General features: G+C 34.6%; 1 protein-coding gene across 3 annotated transcripts in view; it reads left to right on the top strand.

Annotated features, from left to right (window-relative positions):
* Positions 1-17466, top strand: part of LOC149538698 (U-box domain-containing protein) — a 207769-nt gene that overhangs the window by 142273 nt on the left and 48030 nt on the right. For all 3 annotated transcript variants that reach the window (XM_089800031.1, XM_089800032.1, XM_089800033.1), the window contains exons 7-9: positions 6127-6330; positions 6417-6529; positions 6646-6760. In XM_089800031.1, coding sequence (XP_089656157.1) covers positions 6127-6330; positions 6417-6529; positions 6646-6760 — 432 coding nt within the window. The remainder of the gene's footprint in view (positions 1-6126; positions 6331-6416; positions 6530-6645; positions 6761-17466) is intronic.

Genomic DNA, 17466 nt, shown 5'->3' with positions numbered 1-17466 from the left:
AAATTTTCAACTGTAAATGAGATCCGTTGCAATATCCAAGTCACTTTTGATCACCTTGTTTCCATAATGGGCAAAATGAGAGCATACGATAAAAGGACCACTCAACAAACTAAATTGGAACAACTGAAAGGAAAAGTACTAGGTGTCAAGTTGACCAATCCCACTTCTTAAGTGGAGTTTGTGAAACTGAAAGAAAAAAACACTACATGCTTATTCAGTGGAGTGCTTAGTACAATGAAAACAAGTGCTTTATGCTTGTTAGGTACAATCACAAGCTTCCTCTTATTTAGTGGGTAATACTTTTACCACTCTCCACTTATTTAGTAGGGTAAGTAAGTACAAATTCTGCACATGTTTAGCGGGATAAGAAAATCCAAATATTTCCACTTATTCAATGTGTTGAGTATGTACATTGATGAGCAATGACCAAATCCACTGGCGGTATTCCCATCCAGTGTATTCCATTGATATACTAGATGCAATACAATAAAAATGCTGCAATACTTCACAATGAGTTGAATAACATGGATAATCATTGCAATCAAGAAACCAAGTAGAATAACTTAGAGGAAAATAAGTTAGGTTGCAGGATTTATATCAAAATTAATATGCTGTAAACTGGTCTGGACAGCAAGGAAATCACATAGAAACTCAACCAACAAATCAACAATGAACATAAGCTGACTTGTCTCAGCGGAACAACTCTAAATTCTACAACATATTGGAAGAGGAATATATCAGTCCGGTAAGCATAATCAGAAATGCAATTCTAATAAGGCACTGATGCAGCTAGTATTACTCCCAAAGATGTCAAAAGAACAAATCCCACATTGATTTCTCAACCTGAAAAAGACTTGAGAACTTCAAATAAGCTCAAGACATCCCTTGCAAAGTGAACTGAGCACTTCACGCTTCTTTAGGACTGGTACGATTAATAAGGTATATTACTAGCAGCCTTTGACTACTTCTCTCTTCTAAGTGTATGTCTTTCAAGGTCATCGTAATGGTGTCCAAACAGCAGCAAGAAGTATCAGCACAAGTGAAGGACTGCCTGAATGTTTTGGTAGTGACATTGGTGTTAAGCAAGGAAGTCTGTTATTCCTCACTTTGTTTGGTTTATAGTATATACATTGATAAGTTGGACATTGTTAAACACAACAGATGAAGAAGGTGTCCAACTGGCAGGCTCTGTGGTATAAAGCTGGGGAGAGGATAAGGCAATGAAAGAGCTCTACTTGGGAAGGTAGCATTTTTTTATGAATTTTTTTATTTGGTTGATTGATTGTGGGATGATGTTTATCCCTTGCACATGTAGGATCCTGACCTCTTCTTTCAAGTGAGTCATTAAGAGGGAGGCAATAATGAGTGGACGCACATTCATCATATTCTTCCTCCTGTGAAGGCTGTGACTGTGTTTTAGATTTCTTTGAGGAGAATTCCTATGAAAAGGTTCCATAAACTCAGCATTGCAAAAAGGTGCTCTATCATTTGGGAATTCTTGATGTGTTTGGTAGAATGCTTCTTATTGCACAATGGTCTCTCTGATTCCTATATTCACAATCATATTACTCAACATTTGTATAGGTAGAGATAGCCATAGAGCTTGCTGGAGGACTCATAGGGTTAATCATAATCCTTAAAGAGTTTTCAATCCTAATGGGCTCTATGCTTATCTATTTGTTGAGAGACTTCCTTAGGTTACTGTGATGGGGGATTTCCTATGCCTATGTGAATGAGATATACCTTTTGAGATAGAAATTTCGTACAATGGTGTGGGTCTAGGCAAGAAACGTCTTGGTCTGTAAGTGGTCGGAATTCTCACTAATGGGGAAATACCTACGCTCCTAATTAAGTTCAGACAACTTATTATCCAAGATTTCGTAACATACTTGTCTAAAATTCCCTTCAAAGCCTTATCCTTTGGTTCAATCATAGTTTGCGAACTCTGTGAGAACTCTCTATTTTTTTTTGCTCGGTCAGTTTTCACTAGCTTAACTCATGTTTTATTGATGAAAAATATGTGGGTAAAAATATTGACGTAGATAAAATGTTGGCTGAGTTACATTTTCACATGTTTTTTTTTTTGAAAACCATGCATTTTCTATTTTGAGATGTCAATTTTCAATTTATTATACTTTGTAGTTGAATTTTCCCCAAAAAAAATTCTTAAGAGATTTTAATTTGTAGTACTTTCTAAGTTGTGGAGTTTTTGTCAAGTATTTGCCAAGCCTTTGCCAAGCTGAAATTTTTTGGGCTTGTTGAGTATACTGACTCCTAGTCTGCAAACTATCCATGTGTTTGATATCTTCATCACTAGGGCTGGAGAAGTGCCAACCAAGGAGGGTTGGGATCCATGAACACAAATGATAAAATTAAGATAAAAAAATATAGAAACAAAGAAGAGAAGAAGAGACAAAGGCATTTATTTTGAAAAATGACAGATTTGGGTTAGACCAATCCCTAGAATCTCAAATAATAATGAAGTGATAGTGTCTCCAAAACTAAAGATATATCCTGTGTTGCAGTACAGGATGTTGTAAATAAATATGAAAAGTGCAGCATTTTTGTCTGATTTAGGGAAAAATCCGACTTAAGGAAATTGAGCTTTCATATTGTAAAAAATTCTAAGTTGCTGATTCGGGTTCAGGGTTCGGGTTCATGGGTTTGGGCAAATCTTTTTTTTCCCATTTGGGTTTGTGGGTGGGTTCATGTGTGTGTGTGTGTGTGTGTCTATATATATATATATATATATATATATATATATATATATATATGCAAAAAAAAAGAAACTTGCATAGTTGTAAAACTAACTTACTAAGTCATTTCATAGTACGAGTATATCAATGTTACTTGATTATTGATCAATGCCAAATGTTAAAGATAAACATTCAATGCTCACTCATTAATCTATGTTAATGTTGTAAATAATTTTTTACATTGAATTACTAAAATGCAAAGTGGAATTTCAAAACATAGACTACTTCATCAGACTGATAGATAATAATTTAATTTAATAAAGTTTGAAACATGGTGATAAATGAGTCAATAACAAATGTTTAATAGTTTATTGATGATCATAGACTCGTAGACTCAACACTGATTATTTGAAGGATTTGAGATTCCACAAACAATCTCTACAACCTTCTCTTCAAACTTGCAAAATGGCCATACCAAAATGAGAGAGCAAAATGAGAAAGCAAATGAGAGATTAGATGAATGAAAAGTATCTAATATGCCTTCCTTTAGAAGAATTTTTTTAATAAAAAACCTCATTTTTTTGTTTTGTTTTTTTGACCACTTTATGGCCCCACAAGCTGTGGGTCCTCCCGGATTCGCCTGGGCCTGCTGCGGGTCCGGGCCGAGTCTTTGTTTGGGACTCCCAAACAGGGACCCTGCCCGGACTTGGGCTTGAATCCGGACCTAGATGAATCCGGATTTGGACCCGATCTCTAGGGTCCGAACCCGGTAACATAGAAAAAATTTAGAAAAACAATCAAGGTTTTCAACAAGATGTGATTAAGTACTGTTATTCTGAGCTGTGCCATTACATAGCAAGGACATCTGAAATTGAGGTGACAATGCAAAAATAACAAATCAGAAGTTTACATGGTCGAGGTACAATCAGGCAATGCCATATTTGCTAATCTATGCTAATTGCAATGATAGATATAAAGCTAAATGTACAGTACAACAAGATCGAAGAAACCCTATTTCAACCACTTGATATAATGATGTTTTGTTTTATGGTTCCTAGAAATATGAGGTAGAGTACCCTATTTATGGGTTTCCAGTTCCTATATGAAAATATGGAATGGAAGCAATTGAAAATCGCAAAACCCTAGTGTGTATCTAACATGAAAATGACAATTATTCTCTCAATATGCAGAAAGTTGTGATATAATTTTAATACTTTACCTTACTCAGTTTAGGGCTTTTGTAGTCAATTCCAGATGGGCATGTGTGGATACTAATTTTCAAGGATTCTTGGTTTCTGTGATGGTATTATGAGATAGAGTTCCTACTTTTATGGAGTAGATGACTAGCGACTCATTTGCAAAGACCCTAGTCATGATCCCAAAAGGAACATGACTTTCTGTGAAATAAAAAGGCATGGGAGTACAAGGTAGAGATTCTGTGTATGGCTCCTGAAAGAAATGTGTTAATTCTTTTGTGCATGGTTGTAGAGAAGATGAGGGATCTAGTAGATAAAAGTGATTGTGACAGTAGGAGTGATTGTTCAATATGTTTCGGGGGAACCCAAGAGATGGCAGAAATTCATCACCATGTTACTATCCTCAAAATAAGAATCAAATATGCAAAAATTAAAGGAAATAGGCCACTGAGGTGTTAACCATGCCCTGGGACTGAAAGGATGTTAAAAGGTAACATCAATACTTTTTTTTTTTTCAAAAATAAAATAAAAATGTTGCTGATATTCCAAGATCCCCATTGTAGATACATTTTCCTCTCAATAAAGCAGGTAAGTGGCTGTAATTTGAAATAGAAAATCTAGTGATATCTCTGCAGAAAGTGTAATATTCTTAACTGTCCGTCCAGATTGCACTTCCTTGTTGGTGAAATTTAGATTCTATTGACCAGCTTTGTCATTAAGGGATATAAATTTAACACATCATGAAATATTGTTTAGATGCTATGCATTCTTAATTTCTTACTTTAATCTTTGTAGCTTTTACACATTTCATCCTGAAAAGGATTCACCATTCAACAATAGAAACCCTTTTAGTGCATTAAACAAAAAACTATATGCAACGGTAGTATGTTTGTCATTGTTGTAATTTTGTTTAATTACTTGTCATAATTTGCTTTTCTTAAGCTTCAAAGCTGTTCCACAAAACAGAGGGCTGAGGCATGATTTGTTTTCAGAGGGAGCATTTTTATGAGTATTCAACCTGTATGGTACATTACATATTCAATATGTTTGAAAACAGTGAATATTAGTTGATGAAGTGCTAATTTTTCTCTCGTTTATTTTTATTTTTGATAGATCAATGACCTAAGCCTTGATACATCATAAAGTACATAGAAACATCTGGATAATCAGTTTTTAGTCCTAAGTTACATATTTCTGCCTTACTTCTAGGTCATTCCTTGTCCTTCTCTTCTTTTGCATTCAATCAGGAAATGTATATAATCTAAGCACTACATCTTGTACTTATCTTAAGCATAAAGCTCTGAAAAGTCATGAAACATGAATACAGAAAGGGCAGAGAAACAAAATGTAAAGTGATAAAAGCATTTTCTTAAACAAAATTAAGTATACATCTAGATGATCAGAATATACATCTAATAGAGTGAAGTAGTCATTCTTCAGCTGAGAAAACATATCTTTAGTAGTGTTATTATCAGTTTGTTACACCAAAGGGTGTTTTGCCGGCTTAGTTACATAAAAGTACAACAGTAATAAATCTGTGTTACTTTACAAGCATAAAATGGGGGGAAAGAGGCTCCCTATCATTGTGAATGTCCATTGAGTCCAAACTGGAAGATTCCGGAACTTTCAAATTCACCTCAAACTTATTTTCTAGGCTCCAACACCATCTTCCACAACGAATCTATCCATCCAATCATAATGTTTTGGGATGCGAGATGTAGGTTGTGGGTAAAGCTAAAGAAATACCCCTGAATCTTCCCCGGGATAATGAGATGTAAACAATGGTTGAAACTTGAAATTCTGAAAAATCTATAATGTGTGTGTGTGTGTGTGTGTGTATGTATCTATATCTATATCTATATCTCTATCTCTCTCTCTCTCTCTCTATATATATATATATATATATAAAGCAAGAAATATATTCTTCTTTATCTGTACAAGTCGGTTGCATTCTGAAAGTTTGTTTAAGAAATGTTTGGGCACAAGAATTACAATTCAATAATAAAATCATTTTTAGAATTATGAAAGTTGATAATGCACTTGTAGAACTTATTCACAAATAACTATATGTTATTTGATATTTATCATATTTGACTCGAAAACCTGGCATGACAGTAGCACTGGTTTTTAATTTGCATCAGTACTGTATCCTAAATCCTTATGCTTGTTTAGAGAGATGTGTATTATCGAATTAATATAATTCTAATATTGTGACTCTTGATCTTGTATAAAAGGACGTTGAACTTCTTCAGCAAGCTTTAAGCTTCTACAGGTTAATGCTGGTGTGGCTGGTTAATATTGTCGGTGGATTCAGAATGCCTTTGCCAGCTGAATGCCCAATGGAATTTGCCTCTATGCCAGAGCACTTTGTTGATGATGCAATAGAGCTTCTACTCTTTACTTCTCGAATTCCAAAAGCTTTAGATGGTGTTCTATTGGTATGTAGTTGTGTTTTTGGTGCATGAGAAATTTAATTATTCTAAAGACATAGTTATATCTTCTCATGGTTGATTAATCTCTGCAGGACGATTTCTTGAATTTTATTATAATGTTTATGGCTAGTCCACTATATATTAAGAACCCTTATCTGAGGGCCAAGATGGTGAATGTTTTGAATGCCTGGATGCCAGAGAAAAGGTGACAGGAAACTGCCCTGACATTTTTATAAGCTTTACTTTTGCTTGAAATGCATGAATCGATTTAACATGTCCAATTTGCAATCACCTAACCTGACATTCTGTACTGTTGTGTAGTAAATCATCGGCAATGGCCACTCTGTTTGAAGGACACCCTCTCGCTCTTGAGTATCTTGTGTTTAATCTTATGAAGCTCTACGTGGATATTGAATTTACTGGATCTCACACTCAGGTTGTAGCAAATAGCCTTTCAATTTTTAGTATTCGACATATCTACTTAATGGTAGAAAAAGCTTCAAATTCCTGGTTTATATATTTTACCTACTATCTGCCCAATGGTGTGGATATTGTTCAGTAATAATAACTTTTATTTTCTACTGAAATAATCTTTGATAACAATGCTTATTTCAGTATTGGATAAGTAGATTTTCTGCCTTGAAATAATGCTTGTCTTTTTGTTTTTCACTTAACTTATTAATAATGGTATGTGAATGCCTTCCTACCAGTCACTTTAAGAGTATTTTTTACTGGCATCTTTCTTAGAAACAAAGTTGCATAGCTTTGGTAGTAAGATAGGATGACATTTTGTCTTGTTTTGCTGCTCTATAGTTTTGAAAGTGTTACTGATTACTTTCTTTGAGGGAGACTCATGCTTATGGATGTGATGGAGCCCTCAAAATTTTCTAGTCTTCATTAAGGAGCTTGTTAAGATTTTCGCACTTTCAGGGATTGAGAACCAACAGCCCATTTTTGCTATTTTGCAGCTACCCATGATCTTTCTTGCAAAATCATGGAGGCTCGCAAACTAGCAATTTTCCGTGAAATTGTTGGCAGGAAATATCAGGGCTTTGAATTGGCAAAATCTTGGGCAGAAAGGATATTGATCGCAGTTTCGAAATGTATGGACTGGAGGGTTGTGAAATAGCAAAATGATGATCTGTCGGAAGGTCTTGGGAAGTTCAAATCCAAAATTAAATGTTTGTTCAGATGTGACAATATCAGAGCACGAATAAATGTTAAACATGTGGGGAATGTCTTTGAGGGGACTTTTAATTTAAATGATCAATAAATGCATCCGTTATATTACATGAACAGTCTAGGTTGATATCACTGTGAAATATTGAAGTACAGAGATCAAAGATCTTCCATTATCAGGTCACATTTCCGGTTGGCAAATTTACAAAAATGGGATTACCAATGCAGGAGCATCCAGTTGGTGAAGCACCAAAACTAGTCGTGCAGCCTGATTCAACCCTAGAGAAGGAGGATCAATTAGATGTCATTCACAGCATGTATGCAGTTGCATGGGATCTGAGGATTAACTATGCAAGTTATGTCCACAACTGTCATGAACTGGAGTTGTAAGAAGACATGGCCGAGTTACAATAGATATTGGAAGATTTTCAAGATGAACTAGGCAACAACCGATACATTGACAACTTGCTTGAGATGCTTTGAGGACTCGCCAGTTTAATCATGGAAAAATTAAGGGTTTTTATTTTTAGATTCTTATTGTACATATTTGTGTTCGGTTATAATTAATTTTAGTTAGTTATAAAACAATGCAATTGTCTGAAGCTTGTTCGCATCCTTTCGTTTGCTATGAGAAGGATACTAGGGCCATTTCAAAAGAGAGATAATATATAGAAAAATATATACGATAGAGTAGATATCAATAACATATGATTTTTGTAGTTATTGAATAGGTATTGCAACTGGACACCGCTCAATTGTACTTTGAATCAATATAAAGACCCTGTTTCTGTTTCAATTCGGAAAGCAATTTGTTTGAATTTTTGCATTTAATAATTGTCCTCCTGGATTAATGTTGTTGTTGATAGATTGAACTTAATATATACTCTTTATTATTAAAGTTCCTTTGTCTAATTGGTCTTCTTTAGCTGAGGTTAAATACATTTAGACTAGGGTTTTATATTTGAAGTTCTCTGTCCAGTAAGTTGATGGTAGTGCATACTGTCTCCACAGAGTTTGATGATAATAAATTGGTGTAAGTTTGACTTTATTTTCCCGTAACTGGACAAGTGATTGGTCTTAATTGTTTCTCTGAATTGACACACTCTTGCAGCCTAACAATTTACTACCTTATTCACTTGCATATCATAAAATCATCGCTACTTATTTTTTCAATTTACCTTAAAGCATTCCAAAGTATTCAGTGTCAGTTTTGATTTGTCTTGAGAACCTCTTGCCATCTTAAGCGAAATCACCAATCATTCCATAAGCTTTCTTCTATAAAAAGCCTTGGATCATTGTTGAAGGTCAAAGCATAGGTCCACCCGCTTAGGTCCTGCATAGTTTGAAGTGTAGGGGAGTTTGGTCTTTGAGGATCGTTCCCGTCAGTTGGCCAAATTGAGTTTGAAGATCCCATCATTGAGTAAGAAAGCTCATAGGATTTCCAACTAGTCAATTTGAGCACCAACATGATGTCTGCTTCATGCATTGATATTTGGCACTATGTGCATGCATGATGGTGATAAATATTCTCTATTTGAAGCTCATCAATACTAATCTTTTCAAGCATAAATATCACACAGTTCCAAATAGGGCGATAAATATGGACAGCCATCAACACTCACTAGTTTGTGACTCTTACAGGTTTTCTTAAGAAATTCCACTTATTATTGTTAGAGAATAGAATGATCTTAGTAATTTGATTCACTTAGGTTGAAATGATGTAATTGTGATAATAGTAATATAATGGAATAGATCACCATACGAAAGATGCAATTGAACATCGTTTAGACTCGCTATTGTAGTAACAATTTTCCCATTACTACAATAACTAATGTCATATATTGCCATTGTCGGGGAGTACATAAAATCATAGGTGAAAAATTTAGAGTTGGCAAAAGCTTGGCAAGGCACAAAAAAATGACATGGCGAAAATCTGACGACTTAAAAATTTACTTAAATTTCACTAGAAATGCATTTTTTTTGCAAAATTCATTAGATGCTTCCAATGAGTACATAAAAGAAACAAGCTGAGTTTAGTTATATTTGATTGATTTAATTTGTAATCTGAGTACAAAATGGCATACTTATTTGGAATGTTGATGACTAATAATCTAGAACAAAATTAAAATAGCAAATTGTATTTGCAACCAGAGGTAAATACAACATCAAAACGTTTTAGATCCTCCTCCTACCAACTTTAGTAAAAACTAGAGGAGAGGTAGAACTAGAGGGTCTTGCCCTAGGATTTCGTTGTAGCTATACTACCTTTCTTGACTTGACAAGTTATGGTTCAACCTCCATCATGGATGTAGATGCTATTGGCACTAACAATGACTCTTTCTTATCATCGTCAAACCTCCTCTATTACATCCCCTATTTTGCTCAATTTTAAATATTCTATATAGCTGTTGAGACTTCATGTGACATGAATTGATTTTGAATATCAGTTATTCATTATGGTTTCATGTGAAATTGAAGTATTGGTTATCCATTATGATTTCATGGGAATAAGAAATATTGTTTAATCGTTATGGTGTCATATGAATTGGAAACGTTTAGTTGACATGGGTATTTGATTTTGTTAAAATAATTTGGGAAATATGTTACTACCTTGATAAACTTCTTTTGCAGGAATGCGAAAAAGGGGAGAAGCATTACCAGAAAAGGAAAGGGCATGTAGGCACCTCCTACCATTGAGCTAATAGGTATGGTGTTAGAAACAATAGTCCACCAAGATAACTGAGAGGGGGGGGGGGAGGGTGAATCAGTAATTCAACAATCAAAACATTTATCCTCTTTAAACAATCTTAACCATTCAACCAAAATAAACGTCAACCATAAAGATGCACATAAACAATTACACTAGATGTGTTGACTAGGGAAACCCTTGATCAGAGGGAAAACCCTGGGGGTAATGATGCCCACAAGATGATGTACTAATATAAATATTCTTTGTTAGAGGATGGACCCTGTCAGGAGTCTATTACAACATTTAGTACAAAGAGTCCCTGTTAGGAGACTTCGAATCCTTGGTAGGAGATTCCAACCCTGTTAGGAGTTGTGCCAACCTTGTTAGGAGTTGTGGAAGACAGCTGAACCCACTGTTCAAACAACTTCAGGATCAGATCAATGAACCCACTTTCCAATTGACCTCAATACTATTCCTTTCAGAATAAAAGATGTGAAACAAGCTTTTACTTCTTCCTGTGTCCAATACGTTGGACTTCTTCTCCTTCAGACAATGCAATCAGATCTGGAACTCTGTACTCAGTAACAATAACCCTTAAGGTCACTTATACGTATTGGTAAGTCACTTTGCTTCTGTAGTGCTATCCTGCTCAATAATTTGCAAGTCTTATCTGCTCTCTATATGTTAAACATAGAAAACATCTTTCCTTTATACCATGCTCAATAATAAATTGTTGAGTTAGCTTCCCACTTAATTATAATACGTTAATTAAATTAATACACATTTAATTAATGCTGTCGGTTCACAGTCATAAACAAACTTTCACACATGCAACTTCTATACATGTGCACTCTTTGACGTCATCAACGGCTAGTATACCGTCTCCAGTTAACTATGCAACCTTTCATTACATTTGTGATGAACTGTAGCAATCACACAATAGGAACTGCTTTCCTAATACTCTATTTCCATACAGTTCTTTGTAGATCAATCATATCTTCTGTACACTGTCAAATTAGGTTTTGTGCACTTATCCTTGTAACAAAGACATACTATAGTATGTGCTGGAAACTGCGCATTAACAGATAAGTAATATATTGTTCTTAATACAAAACTCACAGCTTGCTGCTCTGTCAGTCTTTACAAACTTATTACTATGTTCTCATCAATGACAAACACAGTCATTAATACATCATATCAATGTTTTGCAATGCTCCCCCATAGCATCAGCATTCATGCTAACATATGGAACCTAAACCACCTTGGTTAAGGGAAAACTGGAATGGGCAAGCAAGGGTATACCATGTGATCACCATGAGCTAAGTTGGTCTACGCATTTGATAAGATAATAAAATTATTGATCTAGAACAAATGGTTACCTTTATATATGTTGGGATAATCTTAGAGCTTCATGTTATAACAGACATGTCTTAATACAAGGACACCATGATACCTACATATACACGTACATGTATATACATATATACACATACATATGCGTAAATTCAATAATGATTTATATCAAGGTATACGCTTACTTAAAACATGACATATACGCAAGGTACGCATACTTAGAATTTTACGTATATGTATATGTATATGTATGTATACATGCATATACATGTATAGGTAGATGCAAGATGATGTCCTTATATTAACACATTGAGAACAAAATTAATGACTCCACCTTTTCGCAATGTTTTAATATTATTATTATTTCGAGTCAATCAGCCTTTATAAATTCCAGCAGTGACATTTTCTTTTTATCTTCATTGGGCCTTTATAATATTTGTGTTGCTATATGTATTATCAATCTTTTGAAGGCTCTTGAATGTAACTCATTTTGTTGTCATCTTTTCTGATCTTGGTCATAACCGAGCATGCATTTGAAACAAAGAGACAAGCTCTTTACACACAATTGCATTTTGATACCAAGTGATCGCATTTGATATCGATGATATTCTATCTGCACGTTGCATTCCATTTAGTATTGCATTCGCATTTCCATAATTCCATTACCATCTACAGCTATGTTTATGAGTGTCATTATTCATATTAAGGTTGCCTTCCATATTGGCTTGTTTTGTCCGTGATTGACACCTATAGTGCCGTGCATCAATACTTGAAAATTGCATTCATATAGTGCATAAATCATTACTTGGAGATTGCATTTCATATTCCTATGTATTGTGATTTCACCTACAGTGTCTTGGGTCAATAATAGTCTTGCTTCTCAACTATCAGTGAGTGCTAGAAACTATGGGCAAGGAGTCGTACCAAGCCTTTTAGCTTCCCACTAGCACAAGGGAGTGATCATACCTTTACCAGGTCGTGTTTTCTTTTTGCACTTTTATTTTCAATTTGTTATATGATAAGGCTCTAGAATTTCAGCTTGTAAATTTGATAAAAAACATTGGAACTATAGATAGAGCCTAGCCTCGAATGGATTGTTTTACTTACATAAGTCCAACTGTATAAAAACATGCATAAGAGTCTAAACTATTTGTTACATATTGTAAGATTATTCTTTTCAGAACTTTGATTTAGATCTCCAACCCATTGAAACACTTGTATAGGGGCATCTTCTATATGCTTTTGAGATAAGACAAGGCATTCTCAGAGTGAGTCAAGAAAAATAGTTTATGAAGTATCAGGAATCTTTTATATAAATGTCACCGTAAGCCTAGGTTAGGAAAAAAGTATTTGGCTGTGATTATTTAATGATTTAGACAGCAACATTGTGATTCATCGAGGATGACCAACAAGGTCAAGATGAAGAGTGTGGGCTGATATGAAATGATCATTGGGTTATATTTGCAAGATAAGAGAAAAAATTAGAAACAAAATAAATAGTTGATGAACTTAACCGAATAAATATTGACTAGGTCAGCTCGTGGTGATTAAATGGTACTAGTCTTGTTGTCAAGTTGAGTGATGGGTGATCGGGTAGCTTGCAGTCAAATAGATGGTCTGATGGGAAGGACTCCACAACCTAGCCGACTGTATAACTAACACTCTTGCACCAAGATTCTCAATGGTAGGACAGGGCTTTTCTCGGTTGAGATTTTTGGGGATACTTAAGGGTCTGTAGTTGTGAGGTTAAGCCCCTGATAATGGTTCTCCTCTCCACTAGATGCTAGGACTTGCGTAGGACAGGGTCAAGATCTACATTCTTAAGCCTTCACGATTGTTGGTATTATTCTTTTATTTGTTATTCAAGTTCAATTAACTATGAAATTATCATGTGATGGTTGCAAATATTTTTCTTCAGTATTAATCAATTGAACTTAGTAGAAAATGATCTCTCTTTCCATTAAGTAATGGTTAGTTATCTTGGAGTTATATATATTGCATTTGTTTGTTGAATGCTCTTCTAATTGTTAGTTAAGATAATTCAGTTAATCAATTATTACTATTAATCTATTTCATATGAACATGTATAATAGCTATTATAATTGCCTTCTCATGCTCATGAATATGAAAAAGTAATTGTGTTCAATGATATTATAGTTCTTAATTAAGGTTGGGAAAATTTGGATGTTACATCCTCATCCTACTCAATGTCATCCATTGCGAACCCAAATCCACTCCCTCCTTTGTGTGCCTCTCCAAATCATAGATGTTATCCTTAGCAAACAATAGAGGCTAGTCCTATGTTGTCCAATCATTGTAAGGATCTATGCCATCCAGATCATCAAGACCATCTATTTTTTTCTATACCTTCCTTATGCACAATTGAAGATGATATTGCACAAAGACGAGGCCATTTAGGTGTTCCCAAGCTATCTTATTCATCTTCTTTGTGTGGATAGCCTTAAACAAGCTCTAGAGTTGCACTCAACTAGATAATCTCTTTCATGTCATAAGTAATCATAACTCAGAGTGACAATAATTAACCCAATAGTCAATACACATACACATAGGCTAAGCTTAGTTGACTTACAGTTGTGTAACCCGGGGCCACAACTATGCATAGTGAACTTAAGGCCTTGGTGTGGAACCAAGAGTTCTAATACTATAGGGTTGGCATATGATGTGAAGAGAAAATCTTCGGAGATTCAGGGTATTTGATCATGTGATTTCATATTTAGAGAAAAGGTCTTTGATTTTTGAAGGATGCATGTACATTTTATGAGTTGCATGTTGCTTGCATGTGCTGTTTTGTGAGTTGCATGTTATTTGCACGTGCTTTTTGTGAGTTGCATGTTGCTTGCATTTGCTATTTACCACTTGAAGACTCATGTTTTCCCGCATGAAGGTTTTTCTAAAAGGTTTTTGTAATTTTTCCCCTTTTAAAATTTCTAATGGGTTTTCATAATTTCTTCGCTTAAAAAATATTTTGATGGGTTCTCAAAATTTTCATGTTTTTTCCTTTTAAAATTTTCTGATGGGTTTTCATTATCTTTTTCCCTTTAAAATTTTTTAGTGGGTTTTGATGTATTTCTTCTTTAAAATTATTATTTTTCAATCTGTTCTGGGACATCGTGCTCTTTTGCAAAATGTTTGGAGTGCTTGCCAATTTTTTGTCAAATCATGGTAGTTGTTCTTGGAGTGTCTGGCTATAGGGAAGGACAATTGTGTTATCTAACATCTCGTTGGATGTTTTGTGATGATTTATGGTTAGAAGTTTTGCAGATTTTGGGAGGGTTAGTGGCAGACTTATCATAGTTGTAGGTTCTTGCTTCTTGTTGCGGAGCATTTTGAAGAAGGGGACTGTTTGTTTTGGACGAATTTTGGCTACTTTTGGTCATTAACATACTACAAATCTAGGGAGGTTCTCAACAAAAGCTGAACGTCTAGAATAATTAATGACCACAAGACACGTACAATCTTCAATAGGGTAGTTAGACGATGATCATTAAGGGAGGGTATTAGAATATTGTAATGTTTCTTTAACGGTCATCTTAGTTAGTGTATAGTTTATTTGGCAATTTCTATTTTTCGTCTTTAGTTCATGATTGTTTCATAATAGAAACATCACCTTTGTAAATCATATAAGGAGCTTCCATCTCCTCTCTTTAATACAACATAGATTTACCATAACATTGCACAAGGTGTCCACATAGCGTTTTGTATTATCAAATTATTATTTGCACCACATTTACAATTGTCACTTACATGACAACTTTCTCCAACATTAAGGCCAAAGTTTTGCATTTTTCACCTTGTTGGAGGCATCCATCAATTTCAAGAAAACCACATTATTATTGCAAGCAATTAAAAACTTAACAATGGTGGGGTTTTTCCGACTCGTCCACCCATCAAATAGAATAGTGCAGCCATATTTTATCCATACCTTTCTTTTCTCTTCCACTATTTTTCTTGGCCTATCAGTTGCATTCACATTAGTGTACAAGTACGAACTGAAATTAAGTACAGAATTTGTTTCTGAAATAACTTGAATTCAACATAAATTACTATAAATAAAAGAATTAATTTAGTCAAAATTTTAAAATCCAACTTAGTAAAGTTTTTATTCAGCTGAGTTAACCTCCACTCAAGTTTGTGTGAGAAGGTGCCTTGTAGTTGTTTCTTGCAAACGTTAATGTAGTAATGGAATTTTACCAATAGGGATTATGATTGATTTGCCGCATTGAAAGGGATGTTAAAGTAGCAAAAATCAATACATGCAATGTTTGCATGGTCAGGTGCCTCATTCCACTTAGTTGCCTCTAATGATGGTTGTGTTCGAGGTGTATTTTTGGGCACACAATTTCTACTATCTGATGATGACACTAATGCTGGTGCTCTACTAGAAGTAGATGAGATTGTGGTTGAGATGGTGGTGGATTTGCAGATGCGTGGGTCACAAAGAGAGCCGACTATACTCGGAAGTGTTTTTCATCAGATTCAAGGTTGATCGGAACATCTTGAGAAGCAGCTATGGCTAGCTTTGTCATCTCCCTTTGTGATTTGTTTCTTTTCCAGGGTTGCAAGCATGACATTCTTTTATCTTTTTATTTCCTCAGTGGTCTCAGGACAATCCTAGACATCATGCTTAGTGATGCCTGCAAGTTGCTATTTGATTTAATGCAAAAAACTGACTCATGTTTCTGATCCTTGGTAGGTGTACTCTCAAGTAGCATCTCTAGTTCCTTTAGGACAAATGCGAACAAATGATGATGGTGTTACTGCTGCCAATGGGACAGATCGTAATGTTGATCAGATGTAGAACCTTCTGTATTAGTCATTATAACTTACGCATACAAACTGAAAGCACAAGTTAATATCTTTAATAAAATAATTAGCAAACTGTTAATGTTATAATTTTGTCGGATAAATTATATTATATATATGAGATATAATATATGACAAATATTATATATGGAATAATTAACTCATATTAAGAGTGATATATATATATATATAAAATCATTATATATTGAGAGTATATTAATTGTGTTATAACTAATGTATGTTAATATATTAAAGAGACAAGTCTCTTCAAGAGGCATGCCTCTTTATATCACATATATATTCATTCGTATAGTAACTTGGAAAACACATAAAATATCCACAAATGCTATTACAAGTTATAGAATAGATTAATCAATCCTATTTCACTAACATGGTATCAGAGCAGAGTTCAATCATGTGCCTATTCTTTCATAAATCTTATTAAAACTTAACATGATATCAAAATCAGGTTAAGCGATCCAATGCTCAATGGAAGATCTGATGGTGATAGAGTGGGTCAGCCATGAATGATAATGGTCTTCTGTAGCTATAGCTTTCATCATCAATGATAAATTATAAATCGTTGTGGTATCAACCATCAGAATTGTTCCTCCTTGGAAGAAAGACTCATCTCACCTTCGCAAATAGGAAGATACCGTTGGTTCTTCACAATGTATATGATGTTTGCATCACCACATTATAGAACATGCGATCTGGAGTATTTCTGACTTATATGTTTGAACTGAGGCGACAATAGAAAATGTGCTGCTAAATTCCTTCTCGTGGTTCCACTCACTGTTATCGGAAAGGGATATGTCGCTCTTTGTTCATGCTGATTTGGTTGGTCCCTGCATGATGCCACCCTGCTACATGCAGTTTATAGATAGTCATTTAACCCCACAATGATATGTGCCTCCAAAGAAGATTTGGCAATGGGGGACGTGAAATCAGACTCATACAAGAGGGGATTCAAATTATTTACAACAACATGGAAATATCTCTTAACAGGAGATGCTGGGAGCTGCTGCAACCTCTTTCAAATGGTTCCTTAACATCTACAAATTTAAACTGATGATATTAATAAATCATCATGATTT

Source organism: Cupressus sempervirens, chromosome 9, assembly GCF_028749045.1.
Source record: "Cupressus sempervirens isolate cs-2001-9-10 chromosome 9, ASM2874904v1, whole genome shotgun sequence".
NCBI classification, from domain to species: domain Eukaryota; kingdom Viridiplantae; phylum Streptophyta; class Pinopsida; order Cupressales; family Cupressaceae; genus Cupressus; species Cupressus sempervirens.
Note: the sequence above shows the minus strand (reverse complement) of the source record. Positions and strands in the feature narration are given on the sequence as shown.